Source organism: Dysidea avara, chromosome 10, assembly GCF_963678975.1.
Source record: "Dysidea avara chromosome 10, odDysAvar1.4, whole genome shotgun sequence".
Taxonomy (NCBI): Eukaryota; Metazoa; Porifera; class Demospongiae; order Dictyoceratida; family Dysideidae; genus Dysidea; species Dysidea avara.
The window spans coordinates 21,997,477-22,024,971 of NC_089281.1; the positions used below are offsets into that span (position 1 = coordinate 21,997,477).

Genomic DNA, 27,495 nt, shown 5'->3' on the forward strand with positions numbered 1-27,495 from the left:
TTTTAAAGGTTATGAAAGTCTAATTAACACCAGCAATATGACTATTATTTTTAGAGGTGCTTAATACGTACGAAGGTACAGTACGCAAGGAAATTTTGACGTAAGAAAAATTTGACGTCAGCAGATTTGACGAATAAAATGTTGACGAAAATCAAGAAAACTTGTACTTTTAAGGGCGCTTATAAACATTTGACGACTGAATTAAACCGATTCGTCTAATTTTTTTGACGTTAAAATTTCCTTGCGTACGGTACTGGGTGACAGCTATTTTAACTATGGTTTTAGGTGAGTTTGCAATAAATGGAGGTATGATGCAGTTTTGATGAATTATAGCTATAAATTGATTTTGGTCTGACGAAGTGTATGATGTTTCTATCAAAAGAAGTAGTGCTCTTCCACAGAGGTGCGGGAAGGGGGGGACCATTGGCCCCAAATGCCCCATCCTGGATCCACCATTGATTTCTATTGGATTGAGCTTGTACTTTTTACACTGAAAATATTAATTTGCTCCATTAGAAGTGCTTAAAAACAGTTTATTGGTTCTTGCTATTTAAACAAAAACAAAGATTTAAATGCACTTGTATGGTTTCCTGACCAGCTAGAAATGGGCATTAAAAGCTTCCAAACATGCCCTAAAGCAATGATTTTGACGTGGCACCATATTTCAAATGCGAACACCTAGTTATAACCAACCACGAACAAGATCAGGAACTACCCCATTTGAGAAGTTACCTCAGCAAAATATTCAGTTAGGAGTTACAATCAACTAAAATCTTTTTTGGTCCAAACATATTGACATTATCACTTGTAGAGCAAATTCTATTCGAGCTTTCTCACAAAGAAACCTTAGCCATGCATGCAGTGTTCACTTCATGTCAAATCTTTAGCTTATTTTACATATATGTTAGACCGATCTTGGAGTATGATCTGTTGGTTGGTCACCATTCACACTGCAATCTAATATAGACAAGATTAAAATGGTACAATTTAAGGCTGATATTTTAACAATTATTACAGGTATTCTAACATGCTCAACCACTTAAAATGGGAATCCCAACACAGAAGAACAACTGAGTCCACTGTTATCATGTTCTACAAAACAACAATATTGTTTCAGCTGACTTTTCCAATCATCTTCATAGAAGCTTTACCACAACATGAGGTCATCAAATGAGATTTATGACTTTTCCTGCTAAAAGAAACATCTACTATCACTCCTTCTTATCCACAGCTATTCGACTATGGAACTCTCTGCCAGTGTACATTAGCATTATATATTTGAGTCTTGCATAACAAAAAATTAAAATTAATTAAAATTATCACAAATGATTAATATTTATGAATACTGTGAAAACTTCAAAACTAAAGATCATACACAGGTATAGCTAACTATGAAGTCCATATATAGTAATAGTTTCGTAGCGATAATTTGAAAGATTCTCAGCATGACTAGCAAGCTACGTCATTTGTCCATGCCATCATAATTATAGACATAGCCACCCATGATCCATGGTAAAATGGTAAAAACTACAGTATATGCTCTATAATAATGTCTAAAACATTGTTAGTCTCTGATAAAAGGCGCACGAAGCACAATAAGCCCGTGCGCCAAAAACTCGATCGCTAAGTACCACCAGATCGAGCAAAAGATCAGAAAAGATGCTTTCAATGGCGATTGGATGGTTGGTATACGTTATTTCGTGTCTACTCACCATTTGGATATGTTACAAGTTGTATCCTTCAGTCATCCTCTTCTGTAGACAGTGGTACTACCTTCGCTGTTTGATCTACATACCCACACACTGGCTGTGGGGTCACCTTCACGTCGTAAGTCACAATCGTTTGTTGATTGTACGATTGATATGCAGGAGTTGTCACACACACACCCAGCATGGCGCCATTAGAACCTGAAACTGAATGGTCAGGGGCCTCCATCTCCCATTCCAGCATTCGCAAGAGTGCACAACAATGGACCGCTATAAGTCACTAAGTCTAAGTCCTTGCAATTAGGTTAGGTAATCCTAAGGCTGCAGCACATGTTGCTGTCAGACCTTCAGTGCTGGTCACTGTAAAGCGCTATTAATAACAATAACAATCACGTATGCATAAAGAAGAAACAGGCCCCCTACTTAGATGGCCTCAAAAAAATTTTTCCTGTGCTTAGCTGGCCTCCCTGGTTTAACAACCGAGTGTGCATTGGTGCTTGTTCGGTATCTGTATGGCCTGCAGATCAAATCAAGTTGGATTTTTTCAAGCCTTCTACATAGGTATTTGTCCCTAGTAAAACAGTTAATTAATTAATGCTGTGCCTAGAGTCACGGCAATCATGTGAATAAAAAAAACTTGGACAAAAAACCTAAGAAGCGGAAATAAAGGGAGGTTCGAACCCACGACCTCCCAAACTCTAGCCCAGTGCTCTAGCCACTGTATCACTGCACTGCCAGCTACTGTATGCCCTTAGTTTATACATTATATATATATATATATATATATATATATATGTCATTTACAAAGAAGCCTATATATAACTAATACCAGTAAAGAAGAAACCAAACCTGAACCCTAACCATAACTCTAAAGTACAAGACGTGTCCCCTAAAGTCGAATGCTTGGGGCATATTATTAGATGCGTCCCCTAAAGTTGAATGCGGGGCTTATTACTAGGCGCATGCCCTAAAGTCGAATCCTTGTGGCATACTAGACACGTGCCAACCCTAGTTCGCCTCAAACTCAACAAAAACTTGCCTTCATATAACTAGTGTGTGAATTCTGCATGTTCTGGGTGACTGCACCGTGACTTTAGCAGCAGTCACGGTGCCATGACTCTAGACACAGCAATTAAATGTAATGTACAGAACTTGACAAACGAGTTTTGCTTAGGCTCCTTAGCTCGCGGTAAACTCTCTTCCTCCAGTGTTCACCTAACTAGTAAAGCAGATAAAATGTAATGGCTATCCGAGGGGGTGTCACTCCAATAGCCACTGTACTATGATTTGCAACTGCAGTTGAAGCAAAAGGTTAATGAACAAAGCCGATTTTACAACGGTCAAGCTGTTTTTCCAGTACTGCACGAGTATATAGTGCACAAAAAATATAGTGAAAATAAATGGAGAATGGACAAGATATATTTTCAGTGAAAGCACTAAGCAGTCAGATATATTTCAATAGGCTTCAATGGACAAGATATATTTTCAAAGCAGTCAGTAGGCTTCAATGGACAAGATATATTTTCAGTGAAAGCAGTCAAAATCGAAAATTGATTTTCACTGACTTTGACCACAGGCAGTGTTGGGAGTAACGTGTTACTTATATTATTACTTTTGTGGTAGCTAAGTAATATAACGAAATACGCTATAAAAACAGGTAATATAACTCCAGTTACTTTACTTACAAATGTAACGCGTTACCTAAGTAATATAGCTACTGTAACGAGTCTAATATTACATAATATTATTACTACAAATAACGAAGTTACTAATCTCATTAGTTATCCTCTGAGTAACGCCTAGCCACAACGAAGTAACAAAGCCTACTGAATGAAGCTTATTCACCAGCTTCTTACTTGTAACCAAGATTTGCACATTGTCCAACAACGCAATCATGTCACGTGATAAGATGGTAGTTTCACACGTGACAACACAAAAAGGCTGTGGACACAAAGTAATATAATATGTAATATTATTATAGTTACTTTATTTTATGAGTAATATGTAACCGTAACTAAATAGTTCGTAATATGTAACTAGTTACTTTTACAAAGTAACTTGCCCAACACTGTCCACAGGTATTGGAATGACACCCACACAGAGCCGGTACATACATAGTTATCTTGTATTAGGCCATAAATGTTTGAAAATTTGTTGCTTGGATTTTTTCTGAAAAAATTAAGAGGTTGTAGGTCAGAAAAAAAGGGGCAGTAGATTGTTAACATTTTTGCTGTACGTTTGGCTGTTATGAAAACAGAGCATGATGACTGTGTCTTTAAAAGACCAGAACATGGCAACCACGCCCTTGAACAATCAAAGCACAGTGACCATGCCCTTTAATTATCTAGTTGTAATCAGCTGCTATAGACATGGTAGCCACGCCCCTTCATCTATTGCTTAGTTGACACAGTGAAGTCGAGATATTCTAATAAAGCAGCCACTCTAATACTATACAACAGCCACATACGATATGTACTTTCTCCTACAAGTGCTTCAAATAGTTTTGTGGTATCTAAGTATGCTCCTCTAAGAAATGTCTCAATATCAAACAGTACAGTAGTACTGTTTTAAGTAGTGACCCCCAAAAATGACACATGCCGCCTAAAATGCTGCCTTCAGACATCTTACGCTATGAAAATCACTTTTATGGAATAATAGTAGTCCATCTAACATCAGAAAACACTAATAGGTGGCTGGATATAATTTTTTTTAATCATTAAAATTTGGATTTTAGTCTGACTGCTTGCCTGCCTGCCTGCCTGCCTGCCTGCCTGCCTGCCTGCCTGCCTGCCTGCCTGCCTGCCTGCCTGCCTGCCTGCCTGCCTGCCTGCCTGCCTGCCTGCCTGCCTGCCTGCCTGCCTGCCTGCCTGCCTGCCTGCCTGCCTGCCTGCCTGACCACAGTTGCAAGCCTAGAAGCCAAACAAAGTAGCGCATAGCCACCATTTTACGCTACAATTAGAAACTCACCAGTGGTATGTGCCTTTTGGGGTTCCGACGAGTTGGTGCCCTCTGCGCTGTCTTTCCTTTTATCTTCAATCAGGCTGATTGCTGATCATCATCTTTTTGTTGCAATGAATGCATTCATTTTCCGTATCAACACTTTCCTTGAGAAGCATATTTAGATGCTGCGCTTATGCTTAGTAAGACACCTGTAACTTCACGATAGGTTCAATGCCATTCCTCCTAAACGTGATCTCGGTTGATTAATAACGATCGAGCACCAAGACCACCATGCCTACCACAATGACACACCCCATTATTAGTTTGCTTAGCTGTATTCAAAAATAGTGACATACTCCCTGGTAGGTGAAAGGCTGACTCAAAATACTCTAATACAGCAGTCACCCTAATAGAACAGTTGCACACACGTATAGCTGTATGCATGCAGCTACAGGTACTGTGTCTAAAAGTTGAATATTGAACTTAAAACTGATTTTTGGTCTGCCTGCCTACCAGCAGGTTGATCAAGGTTAGAGGCTAAATGAAGCAGTGTACAGCCACCATTTCATTCTACAATAACACACTTATGTGTGGCATTTTCCTTTTCTAGTTCTGACAAGTATCTGTCCTTTGCCTTTCCTTAGTTATCTTCAATTACATGGTTGTCTTCTTCTTCATGCAAGGAGACAACCATTCCACTAGTATATTAAAAACATTAATTTAAAAACGAAGTAGGGACCCAAGTGATAAAAAGTAGTGAAACAAGAGATGAATGATGGCATTACAGCATAGCTCAGTGGGGCATGTTATAACAATCATTTTGTTCAAGGTCAAAGTAGGGATTTTTCCACCAAGCTATTCTGTAATACCATCAATCATCTCCTGTTTCACTACTTTTTTTATTGCCTGGATCCCTACTTCATTTTAAAATTAATATACTAGTTTTTTGTTGTTGTTTTTTGTTATAGCTTTACCACATTGGATTTTTGCACGTTTGTGAATTAAAAGTGAGATTTAAATTTTAGCGTTGCCATTCAATTACTAGCAGCACCAATAATGATTGAGCACCAGACAAACCCCATGATAATCTAGCCATACTTATTGTGATCATATTGACAGTCTGGCAGCACCTGCCCTTTGCATGCTACATGCAAAATAGCGGGCACTGCCAGGCTAAACTCATACTGGTAGCATGGTGAAAAGGAGGCATGGAAAGACCATGCCCCTTAAATATCGTGCATAGGCTAGTTGTCTGAGACCCACTTGAGATACTCTAATAAAGCGTCACCCTAATTAAACAGCCATGTTCAATTTTCTAATGGAACTGTCTCACATGTATGTCATAGCTATGTGCTCTAGTGTATTTACTGAAGTAGGGATCCAAGCGATAAATATCAGTGAAACAAATTTGAGTGATGGTATTACAACATAGCCTTGTGGGAAAATCCCTACTGTGACATTGAACAAAACAATTGTTATGACGTGCTAATTAGGGATTTTTCCCAAACTTTTTGGTAAGGAAACATACAAAGTCAAACCCTTCACATGTGTTTATAAAATGATCCATAATTCAATGGTGGTTGCTCCTATTATCAGGCTATATATGAATCATGTGATTAAATTCACAATTGCAATTAAACACGTGGTAAGAATTTTGTAACATAGAAATGTGAGTTGCTACTGTTCATTGCTTCGTAGTAAATAAGCCACTGTAGTTACAATGTTCATTAAACTTCTCCAAGTAACCTAGCAAACAGACTTTCAATCAGTATGTAGTTTTAGGCTATAGGAGTTGAGATACCCCACCTATTATGTCACCCTGCATTGTGTAAACATGCATTCCCGTTGCATATGATATGCTCATGATGGTTTTATTTTGGCCCTTTATTATGGAGTGGGGGACCTCTACTATGTAGTATTACCATACTGTATGATTAAGCTGAGTAGACCTTGAGTACTGTAACTGAACATCCTACCCAACAACGATGACTAGTACTGATAGTTTTTAATGTATTATTAATAATTTGGTATACAGCCTCTCTGCTATTTATTCATTTGCTATGTAGCTACTAGTGCTTAGTTTTGAATTCATGTAACTTCTGTTTCCATTTCTACAATAGTACAGTGCTTGCAGTTAGGGTTGAGCAATAGAACTGATAGTGCAAGATATCATGATAGTCAATCATGAAGACAACAGCAATAGCAGTACATTGCTATCATGATAAGCTCAGATTTGCACTTATAACATGATTATCAACTTTTTTACTGGTATATTATCAGTAATGTCATGCCAGTGCTTTCTTGGTCACTGTCCTAGACTACCATAGGTGGTGGAGATGGGCATCCCCCCCCCCACTTTTATGGGACGATGTTTGCAAGAAAAGATCGAGAAACTCTAACAGAACAGTCAATTGTAGACACTCTAATAGAGCAGTCACAATATTCGTAGAAGCAGTGTAGCAAACTACTTAGCTATGTATGTACAGTTATAAATAAAAAAGGAGATACAGTTGGTGGAGGGCACCTATTGTCAGCAGGTAGTTACCTTCTTTTTTTTTTTCTTTCTTTTTTTTTTTTTTGGTCTTTAGCTTACAGCCAGCCTGGCCCCTCACTCTTTGGCCTGCTTCACCTCCCCTGTAGACTACTGTAAGTATATGTGCAGAATTACTGCTGTATTAGTTACCCACAAAGTCTCTTGAAAAGCTGTTATAAAAGTGATAACTGGAATGGAATGTAGTTGCTATGACTGCCATCTTCACAACCATTGAAAAGCAGATTAGTCATGGCATTAACATTTTCATGGGTGCTTTATTGTGTGAGTTGTGTAATAGAGGTCGCACCATCAAGGTAGACAGGCATAGAAGTGCTTGTATGGGTGCAAACCATAGCTACACAATCAATATCCACTTGGTAAAATAACTCACAAAAGTACATGAGCAACTATCATAGTAAACTTTTTACTGTCGTTCATCAAGTAATAGCTTTGTACTAGTGCTTGCCTGCCGCACATACCAATTTTTACCATGTGTGACATAATTTACTTCTGCTATCTACCCATGCTTAAACCTAGACAAGTAATCCACAAATTTACAACTAGTTACAAGTGCAGTCAGGCATTTCAATTATATTAAATGCTCTAAAATTGATTGTTCTATTAGAGTAATTTTAAATAGTGTCAATAGATCAATGACTTGTAATTTTGTAAGCTATAAGTCTGAAATTATTTCAAATATGATCTGAAATTTTGAAAGGTAATAGTTGACGATTAAAATGTGTACTAGCAGAATTACCAATTTTTAAAAGATGAAATGAAATGTTTTTAAAGTTGAAATATAGGAAAATTTTAGGCCATCTTTAAAAGTTTGTAGACAATTATGACTCAATACGTACCCCTTGAAAGAGATTTTCTGATGATCACTGCAAATTTATTTTGATCCATGTCACCATGTGGATCTCGTACATAGATCGATGGATCAGAAAAAATGATGTTGCATTTTTTAAAATTATACACTACAACTGGGGTCAAGCTCATTGCAATTTGGTATGGACCTTTTATGGCAGCAGTTGGATGTTATCAACCAGAAACTATAAAGATTGTCCTGAAAGGTTAGAATCATCATGTAGTTTCTTTGTCACATCAAATTTGAAAAGCAAAAGCTATAACTATGGTGATATACGTAAGACCTGGTATTCCTGCTTACTGCATGCATAATAGTTTTGTTATAGCACACACTTCTATTGTACCGTTATTATATGTCTGTTTGTACTTTTTGCTTATGACTTTGGTTATTAGTTTTAATGTTGTACTTAGATTGATGGCTCTCAGGAATCTGTTTTATATTGTATCAACTATGGCATTAAGAATAATGTTAAACTAAGTGCTGCCTGGTTTGGATCGAGGCTACCTAGGTCCAGTCATGGATTTTTTCTCCTTTCTCCAACTTTTCAAACACACCTTATGTAGCTAAAGTCTTTGAGCAGGCTGTAGGACCAGGTGTCCTACAGACCTTCAGCACTTGTACTGTAAAGCATTAATAAAAATAAATAAATAAATAAATAGATCGTTTGTTGCTGCAGTTTGGTGATTCTATCCTGAAACTATTAAATCTGTGTTGAAAGGTAAATTAAAATTTCTTTTTGTCGACCTAATTATACCTTTGGTAAATTTATTTTAAGGTTTCATATTAAGTGCTGGACAAAGTGCACCTTACAGCATTTGCAGTCAAGAAAGTGTTGTAGTTATTTTGAGCTCTTGAGGTTTAAAACATCATGGATGTACACATGTAGTTGTTTATGTTTAATAGTGGATGTGCTGGTATCATCTACACACACTTGACCATGCCCATGCATTCAACTTGACATTTATAGATCATTAGTTACATGCATTAAACAACTGTCCATTAAATCGCAAACCAGCAGATGGTGCTTATAAGTCCAAGACCTTGAAAAACTGAAGCTTGAACAACGATAACAAGTGCTTTTGTGCAACCATTAAAAATTGAAAAGGCTAATTGGCAACTATGTATTATATATATATATTATCATTTCATATTTGTATTTTCAGATTTGAGGTTGATAGTGTGCATGCAGGCATTTGTATATAATTGCTTTACACTGTGTTTAATTTATTTACAGAAAGGAAAGCTCATCAACTTTATCGAATGATGATTCCCTGGATTGGAACTGGACTATTAGTAGCTAATGATGAGAAGTGGTTTCGTAGTAGGAGACTTCTAACACCAGCCTTCCATTTTGAAGTACTCAAACCATATGTTCAAGTGTACAATGAATGTGTACAGACCTTGATAGTAAGTGTATTTTGTATACATATATGTATAAATGGATGTATCAAGAGCAGGGGCGACTCCAGGGGGATTTATGAGGTTTCCGGAAACCGGTCACACCAGATCAAGATACTCTAATAGAGCAGTCAATCACTCTAATAAAGCAGTCACAGTATTCACAAGCTATGTAGCTATAAATAAGGATTTTATGTACTTTATCAGTGGTATTAATATATAGTTAGTAGAGGGCAGTTGTTCTCAGTAGGCAGTTAACTTTTTTTTTTGGTCTTCAAAAATCTAGCTATGTTCTTGATCAGAAACCAGTCACCAAAAATCCTGGAGCCACCTATGAAGAGACATGGTACTGTGCTGAGTGGCATAGGTACATGGCATTCATACAAACATGTTAGTAGCAGAAACAACCCTGTCGTGCATACTGTGCTCTCATCACTGAATAGGTTTCCTCCACCATCATTTTGGTTATGCATATAGAAAAGAAACTTAAGCCATTCAGAGTCCAGGAGAAGTATTTTATTGGTACACATTACAGTATGTATGTAATTGATTATCATGATAATGAGATGCCATTTCAATTAGTTTTTGGTTAGGTTCTGCCTGTTAGCTACACAGCCCTAGACACAAAAGAACAATGCAGTTTGAATGCATGAAGCTCACCTAGAATCAATCCACTTACTACTCGGACTACTTTGATTGATGAGTAATTTTGGACCATTCCCATATTATTCTTATGTGTGACATGTTACAACGAATTGACACCAAAAGAACAAAGGAAAGTCCGTGATGCTTGTAGTGTACCAACTGTGGTACTCCAAACGGCATGTGTCAGTTAGCCAAAATTGAGTTACGTTTGTCTGAAGGCATCAGTTAATTAACCCTTTAATCCAACCGTTTCAAAGTTATGAATACTAAAACAAAAGTTGTCAAAATCGTGAAGAGGAAAAGGACCACAGCTGTTTGGAGTGTTGAGGTCTCCTGGTGGAAGTGGTAGCCTTTGAAGAGAGCATGGAAATCAATTCTATAATGGGTCCTTGTGACCGAGGTAAGCCATTAAAGTGATACAGTAACAATGCATCAAAATGAATGTTTTGTAAAAATATTTCAGGGGCCAAATAATTAGTCAGTCAGTCAGTAGAAAGAATATACATATTATTTGATGCAACTTATCAGAGACATTTTGTGTTACACTGAAGAAAAGTTTGGATACCTGGTCAGTACTGTCAAGGTGGTATTGTCTGTTTGAAATTGATATTTTTACTGGGAAAGTACAAATCTTAATGATCCTTACTATATAGTACTACCATGCTGTATGATGTGCTAAAGCTTTTTTTTTAATAGGACAAATGGACTAAACTAGCTTCATCCAACAAATCAGTAGAGATTTGTGAGCCAGTTAGTCTACTAACCCTGGATGTAATTTTAAAATGTGCCTTCAGCTACAAAAGTGATTGTCAAGACTTGGGGTATTTAATCATAGATTATGTATTGGCTCCAGTCTCTGTACTCTGCAGGAAACAATCACCTTATGTGACATCTGTATACGCTTTGTCAAGAATACTGACACAAAGATTATTGTAAGATATTAGTTTGGCTTGGTAAAAGAGCATCACTGTTTATAGGTATATACCCCACCAATCTGATTTTCTGTTTTACCTGTCACCATCTGGGAGAGAGTTTAGAAGAGCATGCAAAGTTGTTCACGATCACTCAGACAAGGTGATGAGAGAATTGTGTTACTGCGTTCATACCGCCATGTGTCCACAGGTGATAAGAGATAGGAAAGCTGTTCTTGAGAAACAGATTAAGAAGGGTGAACCATTAAAACCAACTGGTAGTAGGAAGTATCTAGATTTTTTAGACATCTTGTTAACTAGCAAGGTTAGTAAGTGTAAATGCTGTCATACATATAGTAATTAAACTTTGGTGATTTAGTGGTGGCCATACATGAAGTCAAGCCCCACACAAATATGTTTATGCTGTAGACCAGCTCAGACCTACAGCTGTATGTGTGTTGAAGTATTCATCAGTGTTTTTTACTTTGAAAGTAGTGTTCCACCGATGATCGGATCAGTATCGAATCAGAATCGATATTGGGTGTTTTGGTATTGACCGGTATCGGTTATGTAGGTATCCTGATACCAAATAAAGCCAGGCAAAGTTGCTTGCTAGTTTCCCGTTTCAAATTTTTTGAAATATGATGCGAGCGGGAGTTCAATATTCATTATAAAACTGCACAAATGCAAACATAGTGACACATGCACGCACGCACACACACACACAGCCACACACACACACACGCACACACACACAAACACACACACACAAACACACGCATGCATGCATACATATACATACACGCACACACAACACACACATGTATACACACACACATACACATGCACACACGCGCACACACTCAAGCAGAAATATGCACACTCTTAAAGGTAACTGATGTTGTTATACAGGATGAAAATGGTGTTGGTTTAACTGATGAAGAGATCAGAGCTGAAGTAGATACATTTATGTTTGAGGGGCATGACACTACTGCTGCTGGTAATTTATAATCTAATCAAAAACAGCCAAGCTGTAAAAAAAGGAGTGCGGCCCTTGAAAAGGCTATGGTGAAAAAAGATGTGAAATCCAAGGTGGCGGCCAAGAAATGGCTGTGATGGTAGGTTAATGGTAAAAATTTTAATAACGACAATTCAGGTGAATTTGGTGCCGCTTGGTCAATTGGCACAAAATTCACCTGAATTGTCGTTATTAAAATTTTTTACCATTAACCTACCATCACAGCCATTTCTTGGCCGCCACCTTGGATTTCACATCTTTTTTCACCATAGCCTTTTCAAGGGCCGCACTCCTTTTTTTTACAGCTTGGCTGTTTTTGATTAGATTTCACTTCTTTTTGTATTTGTATACCCCAAAGCCGGCCTATGGCCAGCTTTGGGGCTTTTTAACCTATATATTTTTCTTTACCACAGGAAAAAGAAAAAGATGAAGCAGATTTTATAAATACTTTAACTCATTCTGATTTTATCAGTAAATGTACAAATTACATATATAATGCATATATCAAGAGTTCATAATATAAAAAGAGAGCATATATTTATTACATGTCAATTAATCCCCACAGGATAATTTGCAGCTGATCTCTCTACTGGGTGACTTGAAATGTAGCTGAACTCTCTACAGGGTGATCTGCTTGTATGTAGATGAACTCTTTACAGGATTCTCTCTACAGGGTGACTTGACTCTAGCTGAACTCTCTGCAGGGTTATCTGTTTGTAGTTGAATTCTCTACAGGGTGATTTGTTTGCAGCTGATGAACTCTCTACAAGGTAACTTCTTCTAGCTGATCTGTCTACAGGGTGACTTGTTTCTAGTTGGTCTCTCTATAGGGCGATTTGTTTGTAGCTGAATTCTCTACAGGGTGATGTGTTTGCAGCTGAACTCTCTACATGGTGGTTGCTTTGTAGCTGAACTCTCTAAAAAGTGACTTCTTCTAGCTGAACTCTCTACAGGGTGATCTTTTCATAGCTGAACTCTCTACAGGATGATTTGTTTGCAGCTGAACTCTCTACATGATGATTTCTTTGTAGCTGAACTCTCTACAGGGTGATTTGTTTGTAGCTGAAATCCCTACAAGGTAACTTCTTCTAGCTGATCTTTCTACAGGGTGATTTGTTTGTAGCTGAGTTCTCTACAGGGTGTTTGTTTGCAGCTGAATTCTCTACGTGGTGGTTTCTTTATAGCTGAACTCTCTACAAGGTGACTTCTTCTAGCTGATCTCTCTACAGGGTGATTTGTTTGTAGCTGAACTCTCTACAGGTGATTTGTTTGTAGCTGAACTCTCTACAAGGTGATACTTCTAGGTGATCTCTCTACAGGATGACTTGTTTCTAACTGAACTCTCAACAGGGTGATCTGTTCATAGCTGAACTTTCTACTGGGTGATTTGTTTGCAGCTGAACTCTCTACATGGTGGTTTCTTTGTAGCTGAACTCTCTACAAGGTAATTTCTTCTAGCTGAACTCTCTACAGGGTGACTTGTTTCTAGCTGATCTCTCTGCAGGGTGATCTGTTCATAGCTGAACTTTCTACAGGGTGATTTGTTTGCAGCTGAACTCTCTACATGGTAGTTTCTTTGTAGCTGAATTCTCTACAATGTGACTTCTTCTAGCTGAACTCTCTACAAGGTGACTTGTTTTCTAGCTGATCTCTCTACAGGGTGACTTGTTTCTAGCTGAACTCTCTACAGGTGATTTGTTTGTAGCTGAATTCTCTACATGATGGTTTTGTTGTAGCTGAACTCTCTACAAGGTAACTTCTTCTAGCTGATCTTTTTACAGGGCATATTTGTTTGTAGCTGAGTTCTCTACAGGGTGATTTGTTTGCAGCTGAACTCTCTACAATGTGACTTCTTCTAGCTGAACTCTGTACAGGGTGACTTGTTTCTAGCTGATCTCTCTACAGGGTGACTTGTTTCTAGCTGAACTCTCTACAGGTGATTTGTTTGCAGCTGAACTCTGGTTTCTTTGTAGCTGAACTCTCTACAAGGTAACTTCTTCTAGCTGATCTTTCTACAGGGTGATTTGTTTGTAGCTGAATTCTCTACAGGGTGATTTATTTGCAGCTGAACTCTCTACAAGGTGACTTTTTCTAGCTGAACTCTCTACAGAGTGTTTGATTTTTTTGTAGCTGAACTCTCTACATTGTGGTTTCTTTGTAACTGAACTCTCTACAGTGTGATTTGTTTGTAGCTGAACTCTCTACAGGGTGATCTGTTCGTAGCTGAACTGCCTACAAGGTAACTTCTTCTAGCTGATCTTTCTACAGAGCGATTTGTTTGCAGCTGAGTTCTCTACAGGGTGATTTGTTTGCAGCTGAACTCTCTACATGGTAGTTTCTTTGTAGCTGAACTCTCTACAATGTGACTTCTTCTAGCTGAACTCTCTACAGGGTGACTTGTTTCCAGCTGATCTCTCTACAGGGTGACTTGTTTCTAGCTGAACTCTCTACAGGGGATTTGTTTGCAGCTGAACTCTCTACAAGGTAACTTCTCCTACCTGATCTTTCTACAGGGTGATTTGTTTGTAGCTGAATTCTCTACAGGGTGACTTGTTTCTAGCTGATCTCTGTACAGGGTGACTTGTTCCTGCTGAACTCTCTACAAGTGATTTTTTTGCAGCTGAACTCTCTTACATGGTGGTTTCTTTGTAGCTGAACTCTCTACAAGGTTACTTAAGGTAACTTCTAGCTGATCTCTCTACAGGGCAATTTGTTTGAGCTGAATTCTCTACATGATGGTTTCTTTGTAGCTGAACTCTCTATTAGGTACCTTCTTCTGACTGATCTGACTACAGGGTGACTTGTTTGTAACTGAATTCCCTACAGAATAATTTGCAGTGTAATATAATTGAGTAAATTATAAATGCAGCTGAATGCTTTATTAGGGTGACTGTTCTATTAGAGTATCTCGATCTCGTATTTGCTACACGTAGTTGCCTTTCGAATCATAACTCAGTGGTTTGTAATCCGATTCTTCTGTACTACTGCAAGGACTTTCTATGATGATTATTCCAGCTACATACTGATTTTCAGCTCATTGCTCTAAGCGGTTTGCCTGATAGACACGAAAACTAATAGTTTTTTATTCATAAAAATCGATCGCGTAATTTTGACACAGGTCGGGTTTTGTGTCATATCTCCGTGGTCTTTATCCCGATTCCTTTCAAACCACAAAAAGGCACTCCTACGATGGTTGCTCCATCTACATAGCAATTTTCAACTGATTCCTCAAAGGAGTTTACCCTGTAAGCGTGACAGACCTTCGACCTTATTTTACGCAAATAATCGGTCATAACTCCGTGAATGTTCATCGGATTCCTACCAAAGTTGGTACACAGATCCGCCTTAATGAGCCCTTTAAGTGTGCCAAATTTCCGCCCGATCCGAACACGCATTCGTGTTTTATGGCGGATTTTGCGAAGTGTGCGAAATGAAGTAGAAGAAAAAAACAAAGAAATTAAAACGAAATTTTGTTCGCTCGTATCTCGGAAATGGCTGGAGCGATTTTCTTCAAATTTGGTGTGTAGACTCCCCTTACTGGCCGGCACCTCTCTAGCAAATTTGGTTCCAATCGGATAAGGGATCACAGAGCTACATAAGTGTGAAAATTGCGTTTTCTTTCTTCCTGTTAATATACTCACGGGTGGCACGCCGGCTTCTTGGGCCGCACGACACACTACCGTGTGTCTTGATGTTTTGCTCCACTATACATGTATTTTATCTTTACACTGTACTTACTCAAATTGTGACACACCCTCTATTGCTCTATGATTCTATAAACTTTTACATTTGTCTACACTTAACTTAGTAGTAGTGCACCCAAAAAGTTACATCTTTAATTTGGTCATAGAATAATAGTATCTATATTTATAAAGCTGAAAAGCCGTCTGTCCATCCACAATTCCGATGGCGTCCAACGATTTTCTCGCCAGCCGATGCACATATCGAAGCGTGTTTTGTGCCAAACGAAGCGCTCATCATCTAAGAATTACCTCGCTTTTAAATAAAGGTTCTAACCGCCATCGTTCGTCATTTACAGCACGATTAGTGCAAGGGTGCAGACAAAAATTTGCTCGAATTCTTTCTGTAAACCGCATGCAAACCACAAGTAAACACCTATTTCATTCAACTTAAGCATGCCTTTATAAACAACTTTTAAAGACTCCATAACCACAAGTGACATTTAGTCCATGTGGTAGAGTATTAGGCTGGAAACTGGTAGGATGGGAGTTCAAATCCCAGTTGTAGCACTTTTTTTTTTCTTTTTCCAAACCTTTTGGTTACAACTTTTCTTCAACAACCTTTTTTGCTACAACTTTTTTTTTCATTTTGGCAGCCTTTTTGGTAACAGGTTTTTCTCACTCTACAGTGAAGGCTGTGTATTAGGGACTGAGCAAAAGTGTCCTGATTATCAAGGTTTCCTGAATTTTCAGTTCAGTTACATGCTAAGGGATACTTTAGGAGCATTATCAAGTGTCCAGATTATGTAGGTGTCCTTATTTTCAAGTGTCCTGATTAACAGGTTCCACTGTATTGGTTGATAATAGTTTGTGGTAGCTAATTTTACTGCACAAAGGTGATGACAATAGGTGATAATAGTCAGTAGTAGCTTACTCATACAGTACTGTAAATGTAGGGATCATGGAGGTTAGAGATGATGACAATAGGTTGTAGTGTATAGTAAAGGGAGCAGGAGGGAATGTTGTAGTATTGTTAACATACAAAGCTCAGCCTGCACTGTAGGCATGTACTGCACCCTACATTATGTAGTTTCTTTTTGTTGTCAGTAAGTTAAATGTCATATGTATGGTATACATGACAGGTACTATACTAATATCACATAATATGTAGTTTGTGCCTGTGTGGTAGACATAATATTATAGGTATGGACAGGTAGTACAATGTATTTGCTTATGTAGCTACATACAGCTTTCCTGTTTAAAATTATCTGTATGCTCACATCATTCCAGTGTACTTGCAGGATGGCCTAATGGTATTTAATGGTCTTTAAAAGTGACATTCATTATACATGCAACATAGTTACATGAATTTTAATGCATGGCACAGGCGGATCTGAGGGGGGGCCAAGGGGTGCTGTGTCCCCCCTGGCCCTTCTCTTGCCCCCCTTGGACCTACAGTACTATTTTGATACCAAAAACTAGAATCATGCATTCACACAGATCACACTGTATTCAGAAGTATAGAAAGCCAATGGGCAAATAGAAGACAACAGTTATAAATGTACTTTACAGTTAGCTATAGCTAAACTGTATGTACACTAAAGAAAGTGAGGCAAATAAATTAGAATTTTTGTGCAAAGATCGAGATACTCTAATAGAGCAGTCACTACTCTAATAGAACAGTCGAATTTCTAATACATCAATTTACAATTTTTACAAATCATAACAAAACTAGCTACTCCTTAATTTGATTTAGTATACACTTTACCATCAAACAGGTTTATCTCAGATAGGCAACCTTTGTACGCATTGCAAAGCATACACTTTTTTAGCTACGTAAGTGCTATCAAAAATTCTCTCAAATTCAACCCTAGGAAGTCTAATTTTTAAACATTTCTCCAACTACAGTCTAAAAACTGAATGTCCATCATTCATCCCGCTATATGCTGAATAAAGTTATGCAAATGAATATAACTTGTGTACTAGAATTCCATTCTTATCTTCTTATTGGAATAAACACTGTTATGCACTAAAACTTCTTGCCCCCCTTGGCCCCCCCTGACAGTGTCTCCTAGATCCGCCTATGATGCATGGTTTCCATTACATGATGTGCATGCCCACAATATAATGCGCAATATGGCAACTTCTACATTATAGGATAGGTACCAATAAATAATGTCTTTTGTGGTCAATCTTTTATCAAATGATGCTACATGTAACTATAGCCGGCATAATAGGACAGGTACTACAAACCGTCCACATTGTTCACACCTATGTGTTATAAGCATACACATTACCACAGTAGTTTAGCTACTGCAATTCTGCAGGTTCAGGGGTACCTGCGTGCTTCCCATGATTTTGGCAAGATGTTGGTATTAAAAATGTTACCACCATGCATGCTGCAGGGCATGAATGGCACTGATGTTTAATGTTTGGTTGTTATTATAAAGTAATCCCTGCATGTAGGGCAGGTACCAAACGAAGTGCTCATCATCTAATAATTACCTCGCTTTTAAATGAAGCTTCTAACTGCCGTCGTTCATCATTTACAGCGTGATTAGTGCAAAGGTGCAGACAAAAATTCGCTCGAATTCTTTCTGTAAACCGCATGCAAACTGCAAGTAAACACCTATTCCATTCAACTTAAGCATGCCTTTATAAACAATTTATAGGCTCAAGCAAGCCACAGATCACATTTGGTCAAATCGGTAGAGCGTTCAACTTGCGAGTTCATTCCCTAGATCGAATCCCAGTAGTAGCACGGCCTCTTTTTTTTTTCTTTTTACCTGACCTTTTTGGTTACAACTTTTTTTTTGCTTCAACAACCTTTTTTAGTTACAAGTTGTTTTTTTTGTTTCAACAACCTTTTTGGTTACACCTTTTTTCTGATACATGTACTGCACATATATGCCATACCATACCATTATTCTCTCACTGGACACCTGCTTACCATCACGTTTTTTTTTCAAGTGTTTTTGTCCTTGCAATGAACGTAGTTTTTTACTTTACTGAGGAAGGTGTTAAGGTGATGACAAGATATTTATTACATTATATAGGCTAGCATTAATTGCTCTGTGCTTTGGGCCATTTTTGTTTTACTTTATTGTTAGCTAAGTTAAGTAATTGTAGTCTCAATATCCAGTTTGTTAGGCTAGGTAATGCAAAGGCTGCAGCGCATGTTGCTGTCATACCTTCAGTGCTGGCCACTAAAAGCTTTAATAAGACTTTAAGTATACAGGAATTAATAATGTAACTAATGGCATGTAAGGAATGCACAGGTATCAGTCACAACGATCTATCGCCTTACTTGAATGCATGGCATGTGAAACTGCTGCACCATACCAGTGTTGTAGGGCTACATGCTACATTATGTACAAATTCATTTCTTTTTTAGTCAGTAAGTCAAATGTCATGTAGAATCTGAAATGGTATCATTACCTGTATGGCCTGTATGACTGTTACTACTAACATTCTATTATTGTTTACACCTTTGCGATAAACATGATGGGATAATATAAGGCTTAGCTTAAAGCTACACCCAGCTCATGTTCTTTAAAAGTGACATTGATATCACCATACATGCTACATAGTTACATGAATGGCACTGGCGATGCTTTTTCTTTTTGGATATTTAGAGAAAATATTCAAAGTAAAGCAAAGTTATCAAACGGTACGATAGTACTGTATAGTAGGGACAGCAAAGGTGTGAGCATGGCCCGTGATATAATATAACCCAAAAACCTACCTCGATTTCTCCTCACAACACCATGACAGTATTGGTAGACTACAGTAGGGCTTCCATCTATGGGTGTACATTGCATCAAACTATTCGAATACATGTGGCATTGCACCAAACTATTTGAACACACGTGGCTCAGTTGTTTTTGCAGTTGGCAGTTGATACCGTATAGTAAAAAACTTTAACGGAAAAAAAAATTTGGCGAAAACCCACTATTGCAAAATTGGTAAAAAAACTTTGTTGAATGGCATTTCACCTGATCTATGATAGAACGTAGCTGTATATTGCTTAGTTAATGTGGAGATGGCTCTGCACATTTAGCACATAACACACAGAGTATGGAAAGTGCTGCACTGTAAAGCAGGTACTGTATGTACAAATTTATGTCTTTTGTTGTCAGCATCAGCATGCATAATAGGACAGGTACTACTACTAGCACCATTTGTACCTGTATGGTGAACACTACAGGTAAACACATACAGTTTGATTCCGAACATTATTGGTGCAACATTTTCTGAATGTGTGCCTTGAAGCATAAACTAAGTTAAAGTATATAAACTAAGTTAAAGTATATAAACTAAGTTAAAGTAGATGTTTTATACTTTGCTTTCCAATGCTGTGTTGGAATTTTTGTTACTAGATATAGCTACATGATTAAACTTAGTGTAAAGTGCATGACATTGTAAGCAGTCCTGCACCGTAGGGCAGGTACCAGTGCTAGTACTTTATATAGCACAATTAGACTAAATACAGTTTACATGTATATCAGTAGTATACCAATGTACCATCTAATAGACTTTATCACAATGTACACAGGCATTTTCTGGACCCTGTACTGTTTGGCCAAGTATCCTGACCATCAGGAGAAGTGCAGGGAAGAGATTAGAACAGTACTTGATGGTAGAGAGTCCTTTGAATGGTAGGTATATAGTGGACTGTGATAAATTCTTGCCTACTGGCTTACTAACCATATAATTTGCATGTGTATAATGCAATTACTAATATCCAATCAATCTGTAGTACACTACATATTTATAGCAACTATTTCTCATCTGTCTATGATGGTATTCCACTTTCTGTACTCTCCAGGGAAGACCTAAAGTCACTCTCCTACACTACAATGTGCATAAAGGAGGCAATGAGGTTGTACCCACCTGTACCTCACTACTTCAGAGATCTATCAGAGGACACTATCATTTGTGGTCATCTAGTACCAAAAGGTAATGATAAAAGTACATCAAAGTCCCATAAAAGGAGCTGTAAAGCTTGCCACTAATTCTACTACTTGTACCAAATGTGTGTAGGTACATTTGTGGTTATTGGTGCATTAGAGCTACATCGTCAACCTGATGTATGGGAGAATCCTGAAGTATGACAATACATGTTGTGTATAGTAACATAGTAACAAACTGTACGTTTACAGGTATATGATCCTTTGAGGTTTCTCCCTGAGAGAAGTGAGGGAAGGGATAATTTTGCATACATGCCATTTTCAGCTGGCCCAAGGTACATGAATATTAGTTTACTGTGATATGTGTCTGTGTCAAAACAACCAAGCTGTGACAAAGGGGTATGCCTTGAACAAAGTCAGTGCATTAAAAAGTTGTGAGAGTAAAGGTGGCAGCCAAAAGCTGATCAATTTTAATAATGACATAGCTACACTGTCATCATTAAAATTGATTGACATTAACATCACTACAGCCAGCTACACATTTAATCTAGGTATATACCATCATGTTTCTTGCTTTAAGTTGTTTTTTTTCTTTCTATGTACACACATAAATAAAATCATACATAATAACTGAACCTATTTGCAAAATAAATTCACACACATATTAAGGTTCTTAATAATTGTACAGCTGCAAATAACCTTATACCCTTCCATATTACTGATATCAAAATTTATTTAGGGTCTGGTTTTGTAATTTATTGCCTCAAGCAGATTTTGGTCATGCATGCTTTAGCAATTTGTCTGGTCATATCTGCTTCTTAAGTTCTTATCTATATTGCACAATTTGGTACAATTTTATTGTGTAAAACACAAATGGCCTTTATAGTTATACACTATTAAATGCGACAGTTACTATGTGTCTTACAGAAACTGTATTGGTCAAAACTTTGCTCTGAATGAGGAGAGGGTAGTGATTGGTAAAATACTGCACAAGTATGTTAGACTGCAATAACATGTTCCTAGAATTCGTATGGATGTTTTGTAGGTTCTCCTTACAACTTGATGAAGATCATGTAGTTGAAATGGTGCCTCAAGTTATTCTTCGGGCAAAATATGGAATTAAACTAAAATTTAATTCGTTAGCTGACAACTGTATACAGAGTGAATTCTTTCAACATTATATATAATTGTGTGATAATTAATGCAAATGATTTATCTAACAGCATTTTAAACGTCATATGTGACACAGTCTGGGAAACTGCTCTTATCGCCCATGTCAGCAGATTGGATTTTTCACCCACAACACAAATCTACATGAATAAACTACCTAATTTCACAATCAAAATGAGCTAGACTTGAGTGGTCTGGTTTTGCTGGCTGCTTTTCCCAAGCCCAGTAGCGATCTGTACATACGGTGTGGAGCCTTAATGGAGCCCTGGTCAGCCTGGGGGTGGCTGTACAGCTCTGTGGTGTTAAAAAATACCTCTGCTGTGAATTTCCTTTTATTTTAGCCAGTTTTGAGACCTGAATGGCCCATAACTTGGCCTAATTTATCCCTACGCCTTCCTTTTCAATTTTTTAAACAGTTTCTTTCCCTCCCGCCTCCCCTTTTGGAACTTGTCTGATACAGTCAGCCACAGTTTAAAAACTATCTAAAATGGTGGGAAACTTAATTGTTGGGTACTTACACAGTGGATGCTCTGAAAGTACGAAATTGGTGTAAAACATGTGAAAATTTAGTGCACATAGCTTCAGCCATTAACAAGCTACAACACACTAAATACTTAAAATCAGCGTTTCTCGATACTTTTAAGTAGGCAATAAGACTGGTTTTCCCATACTGGGTCACATATAAGTATATATTTTTCTTAATATGCAGTTTACCACTAGTCTTATGAAAATTAACCATGTATATGCATGAATTTATGCTTTTCAAGGGTAAAAGCATTCTGAAGTCACTAAACTTGCAAAAGTGCAGGAATAGCAGAGAACTGTTGATAGGTGATGATTGGTGGTGATAAGCTTTCTTCTATATAAGAGAAGCCTGAAGAGTTACTTACAGCAGTGCCTTTGTTGAATGTACTCCAGTTAGATACTCTCCCCATACAAATATTATGAACTCTTAGTTTAATGGTTGAACTCATTCTACTTGCATACATTATAATGAAAACCTAGTTAGTTATATCATCATAGCTACTAGCTAGTGTCCAAAAGGATACGTGGGGATGATAAGAACTTTTGTGCTGAACTGTATTATACGGTTATACCATAAGTCTGTAAAAGTTCATGTGAGCAAACTTCTGTGACTATAGACAGAATAAATTAAATCTACAGTAAAACCTCTATAATTCATTGTTTTTTGGTGCAGCTCAAACACTTTCAGGTTAGTGAAGATATTGACTATCAAGGTAGATAGAAAATGTCTTGTGGATCCAGCCACCGGTGTCAAATCATAGGACTATTCTGGACTATAGAGGCGTCAGATTAGAGAGAATTTCTATCTAGGAAACACAATGACACTTTCATGATTTTGTTGAACTCACTAAACGTGAAAGTTAATTTCATGCAAGCTAGTGTTTTAAATGCTAGTCATATGCAAACATTTGTAGCTGTCATGTGGTATATACATGCCTTCTTACTCTCTGGCTATTTTATTTCGGTATCTTCACAATCTTTGATATCTTTCCCATACATACACTAATCCAAGGAACAGAAACTACAGGTTTTGATCTGAGGTTTGATTTGATTGACATGATTTATGATTCCTCATGCCAATCTCTGTTATCAAATAAGCCAACAAACAAGGAAATACATAAGATGTATAGGAAAGATCTTACAGAATGATGGTTGATGTAATTCTAGATCCTATACAGTTGCAGATCCCCCTGCAGCAAAAAAAAAAATGCACCTAAGCTTTTTCTTGGAGTTTAATACAATCAGGCCAAATCTTGACCTTGTGTGGCTTTTCAGTTATGATGGCATTTGGAACACGTCAAACCAGAACTGTCTCATCACCATGAACTGCTAGCAACTACAGTATTTCAGGGCAGGTTTATTGTTGTACTAGCACTGGTACATACCTGCCCACTGTGTACCCAGGACTTATTTATTGCCCTAGTTACAGTATTTCAGAGAAATAATGTAGGTATAGACACAGACAGTATGGTATCCCACAGCAACATACCTTGGCAAGTACTTACGTAATCCTGTAGGCGGTAAACCTATGTGTAAGACCCCATTGCCCTAGTTACCACCTTAGCTCCATTATCAGGAGCCAAAGTTTTCTCAAAACTAGATGCAAACAGTGGCTTTTGGCAAATTCCACTTGACCCAGACTCCCGACTCCTGACCACATTCCTTACATCATTCAGGAGATTTTGCTTTAATAAATTACCTTTCAGGATCTCCAGTACACCTGAGCATTTCTAGAGTCGTTGTTGTTGTTATTATCTACTTTACCAGTTAGGCACTGGAGGGTGTACACAGAAGGCAGAGCCTGTTCGAGGTGTTTACCCATAGCCGTGTATGTAAAATCCTTGCTGGTCTACCTGGAATTTTTTGTCATATTGATGATGTCTTAGTTTTTAGCTGCAATCAGAAAGAACATGACAGCAGGCTCAAAGCAACTCTCCAAGCAATTCAACAAGCTGGACTAACTTTGAACAGTGAAAATGTGTGTTTAACCAAACATGTATATTTTTTTTAAAGTCATGATCATGTCATCAGCAGCAATGGAATTTCTCAGGATCCTCAGAAGACAAGAACTACTATTACCAACATGAGTCTGCCAACTAATGTTACACAGCTTCGACAATTCTTAGGAATGATAAACTAAATGAGCAATTTTCATCAAATTTAGCTGAACTATCTCAACCACTTCGAGAGCTACTTAGCCCAAGAGATGTGACAGCAGATACTAGCTAAGATCGGTGCTGATATCTCATCTTATGGACTAGGAGTGGTGTTACTACAGACACACGATGGGGAATGGAAGCCCATAGCTTTTGCTTCTCGCTCATTGACTGACACCGAGTGTAGATATGCACAGATTGAAAAGGAGGAACTTGCCGTAACCTGGGTTTGTGAGAAATTCGCCGAGTACATCCTTAGGAAACAGGTTCAACTGGAAACAGATCACAAACCTTTGGTGCCTTCACTGGGAAAGAAAAGTCTAGACTCTTTATTACCCCGAGTGTTACGTTTTTGTCTCTGTCTGATGAGATTTGAGTACACCATGAATCATGTTCCAGGGAATGAATTGTACACTCCTGATACACTTTCCAGAGCTCCTGTGAATGATCAACCAGATTCACTTGCTAAACTATCAGCTAAAGACGTTGAACTGTTTATTCACACTCTTACTGATCTATTACCAGATAGCAAAGATAGACTACAAGTTTACCAACAAGCTCAAGCTAGTGAGACTGTTTGTTCCAAGTTGATTGAGTACTGTAAATCAGATTGGCCAACCCACAAACCAAAAGGACCTTTGGGGAAATATTGACAGTTCTGTGGTGAGCTATCATTGTGTGATAATCTGTTGTTGTATGGCACTAGGATTGTTGTACCAGAGAAGATGAAACATGAGACACTACAGAAGATACACCAAGGACATCAATTAAGGTATCCAGAGATGTCGACTTCAAATTAACACTTCAGTTTGGTGGCCTGGCATATCTTACAACATGGAAGAATTTGCAAGATCCTGTCCAAAATGCCAACAGTCAGCAATATCACCTAGAGAACCATTGCTTCAATCTCCCCTCCCCAACCATCCATGGCTTCAGATTTGTTCAAACACAAGAAATCAACTTATTTGCTGGTGGTTGACTACTTTTCACAATTTGTTGAGATACAGAAATTATCCTCTACCACCTCATCAAGTGTGATTACTCACCTGAAAGCCATATTTTCAAGACATGGTATTCTGAATGCCATATTTTCACAACATGGTATTCCTGCTATTCTCATTACAGACAATGGACCTCAATATTCCTCAGAGGGAATAAACCAATTTTCATCAACCTATGGATTTCAACACATTACCAGTTCTCCTCATTATCACCAGACAAATGGACAAGCTGAAAGAGCAGTTAGGACTGTTAAGTCTCTATTGTCGAATTCCCCTGATCCTTATTTGGCTTTACTCAACTATAGAGCAGCTCCATTGCCATGGTGTGGAGTCAGCCCAGCAAAGCTTTTAATGGGACTTGATAGTTCCTTAGATGTCCCTGGTTTGAGTCCACACAAACAGTGTTGGGGGTAACGCATTACATAACACGTTACATAATAATTACTTTTGTGGTAACGAAGTAATATAATGAAATATGCTGTAAAAACAGGTAATATAACTCAAGTTACTTTACTTGCAAATGTAATACATTACCTAAGTAATGAAGTTACTGTAACGGGTCTAATATTATTACTTTAAGTAACGAAGTTACTAATCTCGTTAGTTATCCACTGAGTAACTATGAAGTAACAAAGCCTACTGAATGAAGCTTATTCACCATGCCAGCTTCTTGTTTATAACCAAGATTTGCACATTGTCCAACAACACAATCATGTCATGTGATAAAGTGGTAGTTTCACACGTGACAGCTTAAGGCTGTGGACACAAAGTAATATAATATGTAATATTATTATAGTTACTTTAATATGAGTAACTGTAACTAAATAGTTCAGTTGTAAATAATATGTAATATGTAACAAGTTACATCTGTCCCAAAACTGCACACAAATCACTTTTCAAGGTCTTTTGTGAGGGAATGCTATGAAGTTGATATACTAAAACCAAGCATATGCAACCAGCATTGAAATACTCCAATAGAACAGTCACCCAGAGTGAAAAAAATTTCCACATAAGGTTTGAGCTACAATGTTAGAATTTTTAACTTAAGCAGTTTAATTTATACCTGTAACTATCGTGAAAAAAATATTATCATTTGTGTCTTGGCAGTACATCATCCAATCTTAACAGGAAAATGCATTTATTTTGCTCTTTCTTTTAGACTCACAGTATATCTAAAGCATGTATGAGTTATAATGGCTTTTGTAAAGTGTGTGAAAAGAAAAATAAGAAGATAGCAATAAGGGTAAGAAATAATAGGTGAAGTTTGGAGGTGTGTAGCTTGAAAATGGCTTGATTTAAATCAACTTGAAATAGAAGATGTCTCACCCAAGGAATTATTCATTGCAAAAATTTCCATTCATACCAACCTATGAATTTATGAAAAATTCTTAGCTTTTATATAATGCACACTTGTCTGTCATGTGCGTGCCCATACCAGATACGACACAATATACACTATTTACTTTTCTATATATACCTGATAAATGAAATCAAGTATTTACTATGAAACTAATGCTAGTTATCCACACACACTAATAGGGATTCTTATTTGTATTACAGCTGCAAATAACCTTACTCATCTATATTACTGATCAAAAATTGTTTTATGATCACATTAACCAGCTTTTCAAATGATTATATCATCAAACAAGGTGTTTTGTCATATCTACTGTGTTTTATAATATTTTGGTTTGGGTCTTCAAACTTATAAGCACAAATGGGATGCAAAACCATACACTACAGAATCTACAGTATGTAACAATGACTATATACCTATCTTGCAGAAACTGTATTGGTCAAAACTTTGCTCTGAATGAGGAGAGGATAGTGATTGGTAAAACACTGCACAAGTATGTTACACTGCAGTAACATGTTCCTAGAATTTGTATGGATGTTTTGTAGGTTCTCTGTACAACTCGATGAAGATCATGTAGTTGAAATGGTGCCTCAAATTATTCTTCAGGCAAAATATGGAATTAAACTAAAATTTAATTTGCTCAATGACAACTGTACAGAATGAGTAATTCATAGAAG

General features: G+C 37.5%; 1 protein-coding gene across 3 annotated transcripts; it reads left to right on the plus strand.

The window, feature by feature from the left end:
• The first annotated feature begins 1,608 nt into the window (after nt 1–1,608).
• LOC136267874 (cytochrome P450 4B1-like) lies at nt 1,609–27,495 on the plus strand. 3 transcript variants are annotated; one of them, XM_066063045.1, is made up of 14 exons: nt 1,609–1,827; nt 8,111–8,252; nt 9,282–9,454; nt 10,787–10,911; nt 10,960–11,022; nt 11,068–11,164; nt 11,213–11,326; nt 11,914–12,001; nt 20,255–20,357; nt 20,528–20,658; nt 20,743–20,807; nt 20,862–20,944; nt 27,246–27,311; nt 27,364–27,495. In XM_066063045.1, exons 1-14 carry the CDS (start codon nt 1,660–1,662, stop codon nt 27,479–27,481), a joined length of 1,536 nt encoding a protein of 511 aa, XP_065919117.1. In that variant the 5' UTR covers nt 1,609–1,659; the 3' UTR covers nt 27,482–27,495. The 3 variants fall into 3 exon arrangements, with proteins under 3 accessions (XP_065919117.1, XP_065919116.1, XP_065919118.1); XM_066063044.1 differs by lacking the exons at nt 27,246–27,311; nt 27,364–27,495 and adding exons at nt 21,537–21,602; nt 21,655–21,825; XM_066063046.1 differs by lacking the exons at nt 8,111–8,252; nt 27,246–27,311; nt 27,364–27,495 and adding exons at nt 21,537–21,602; nt 21,655–21,825.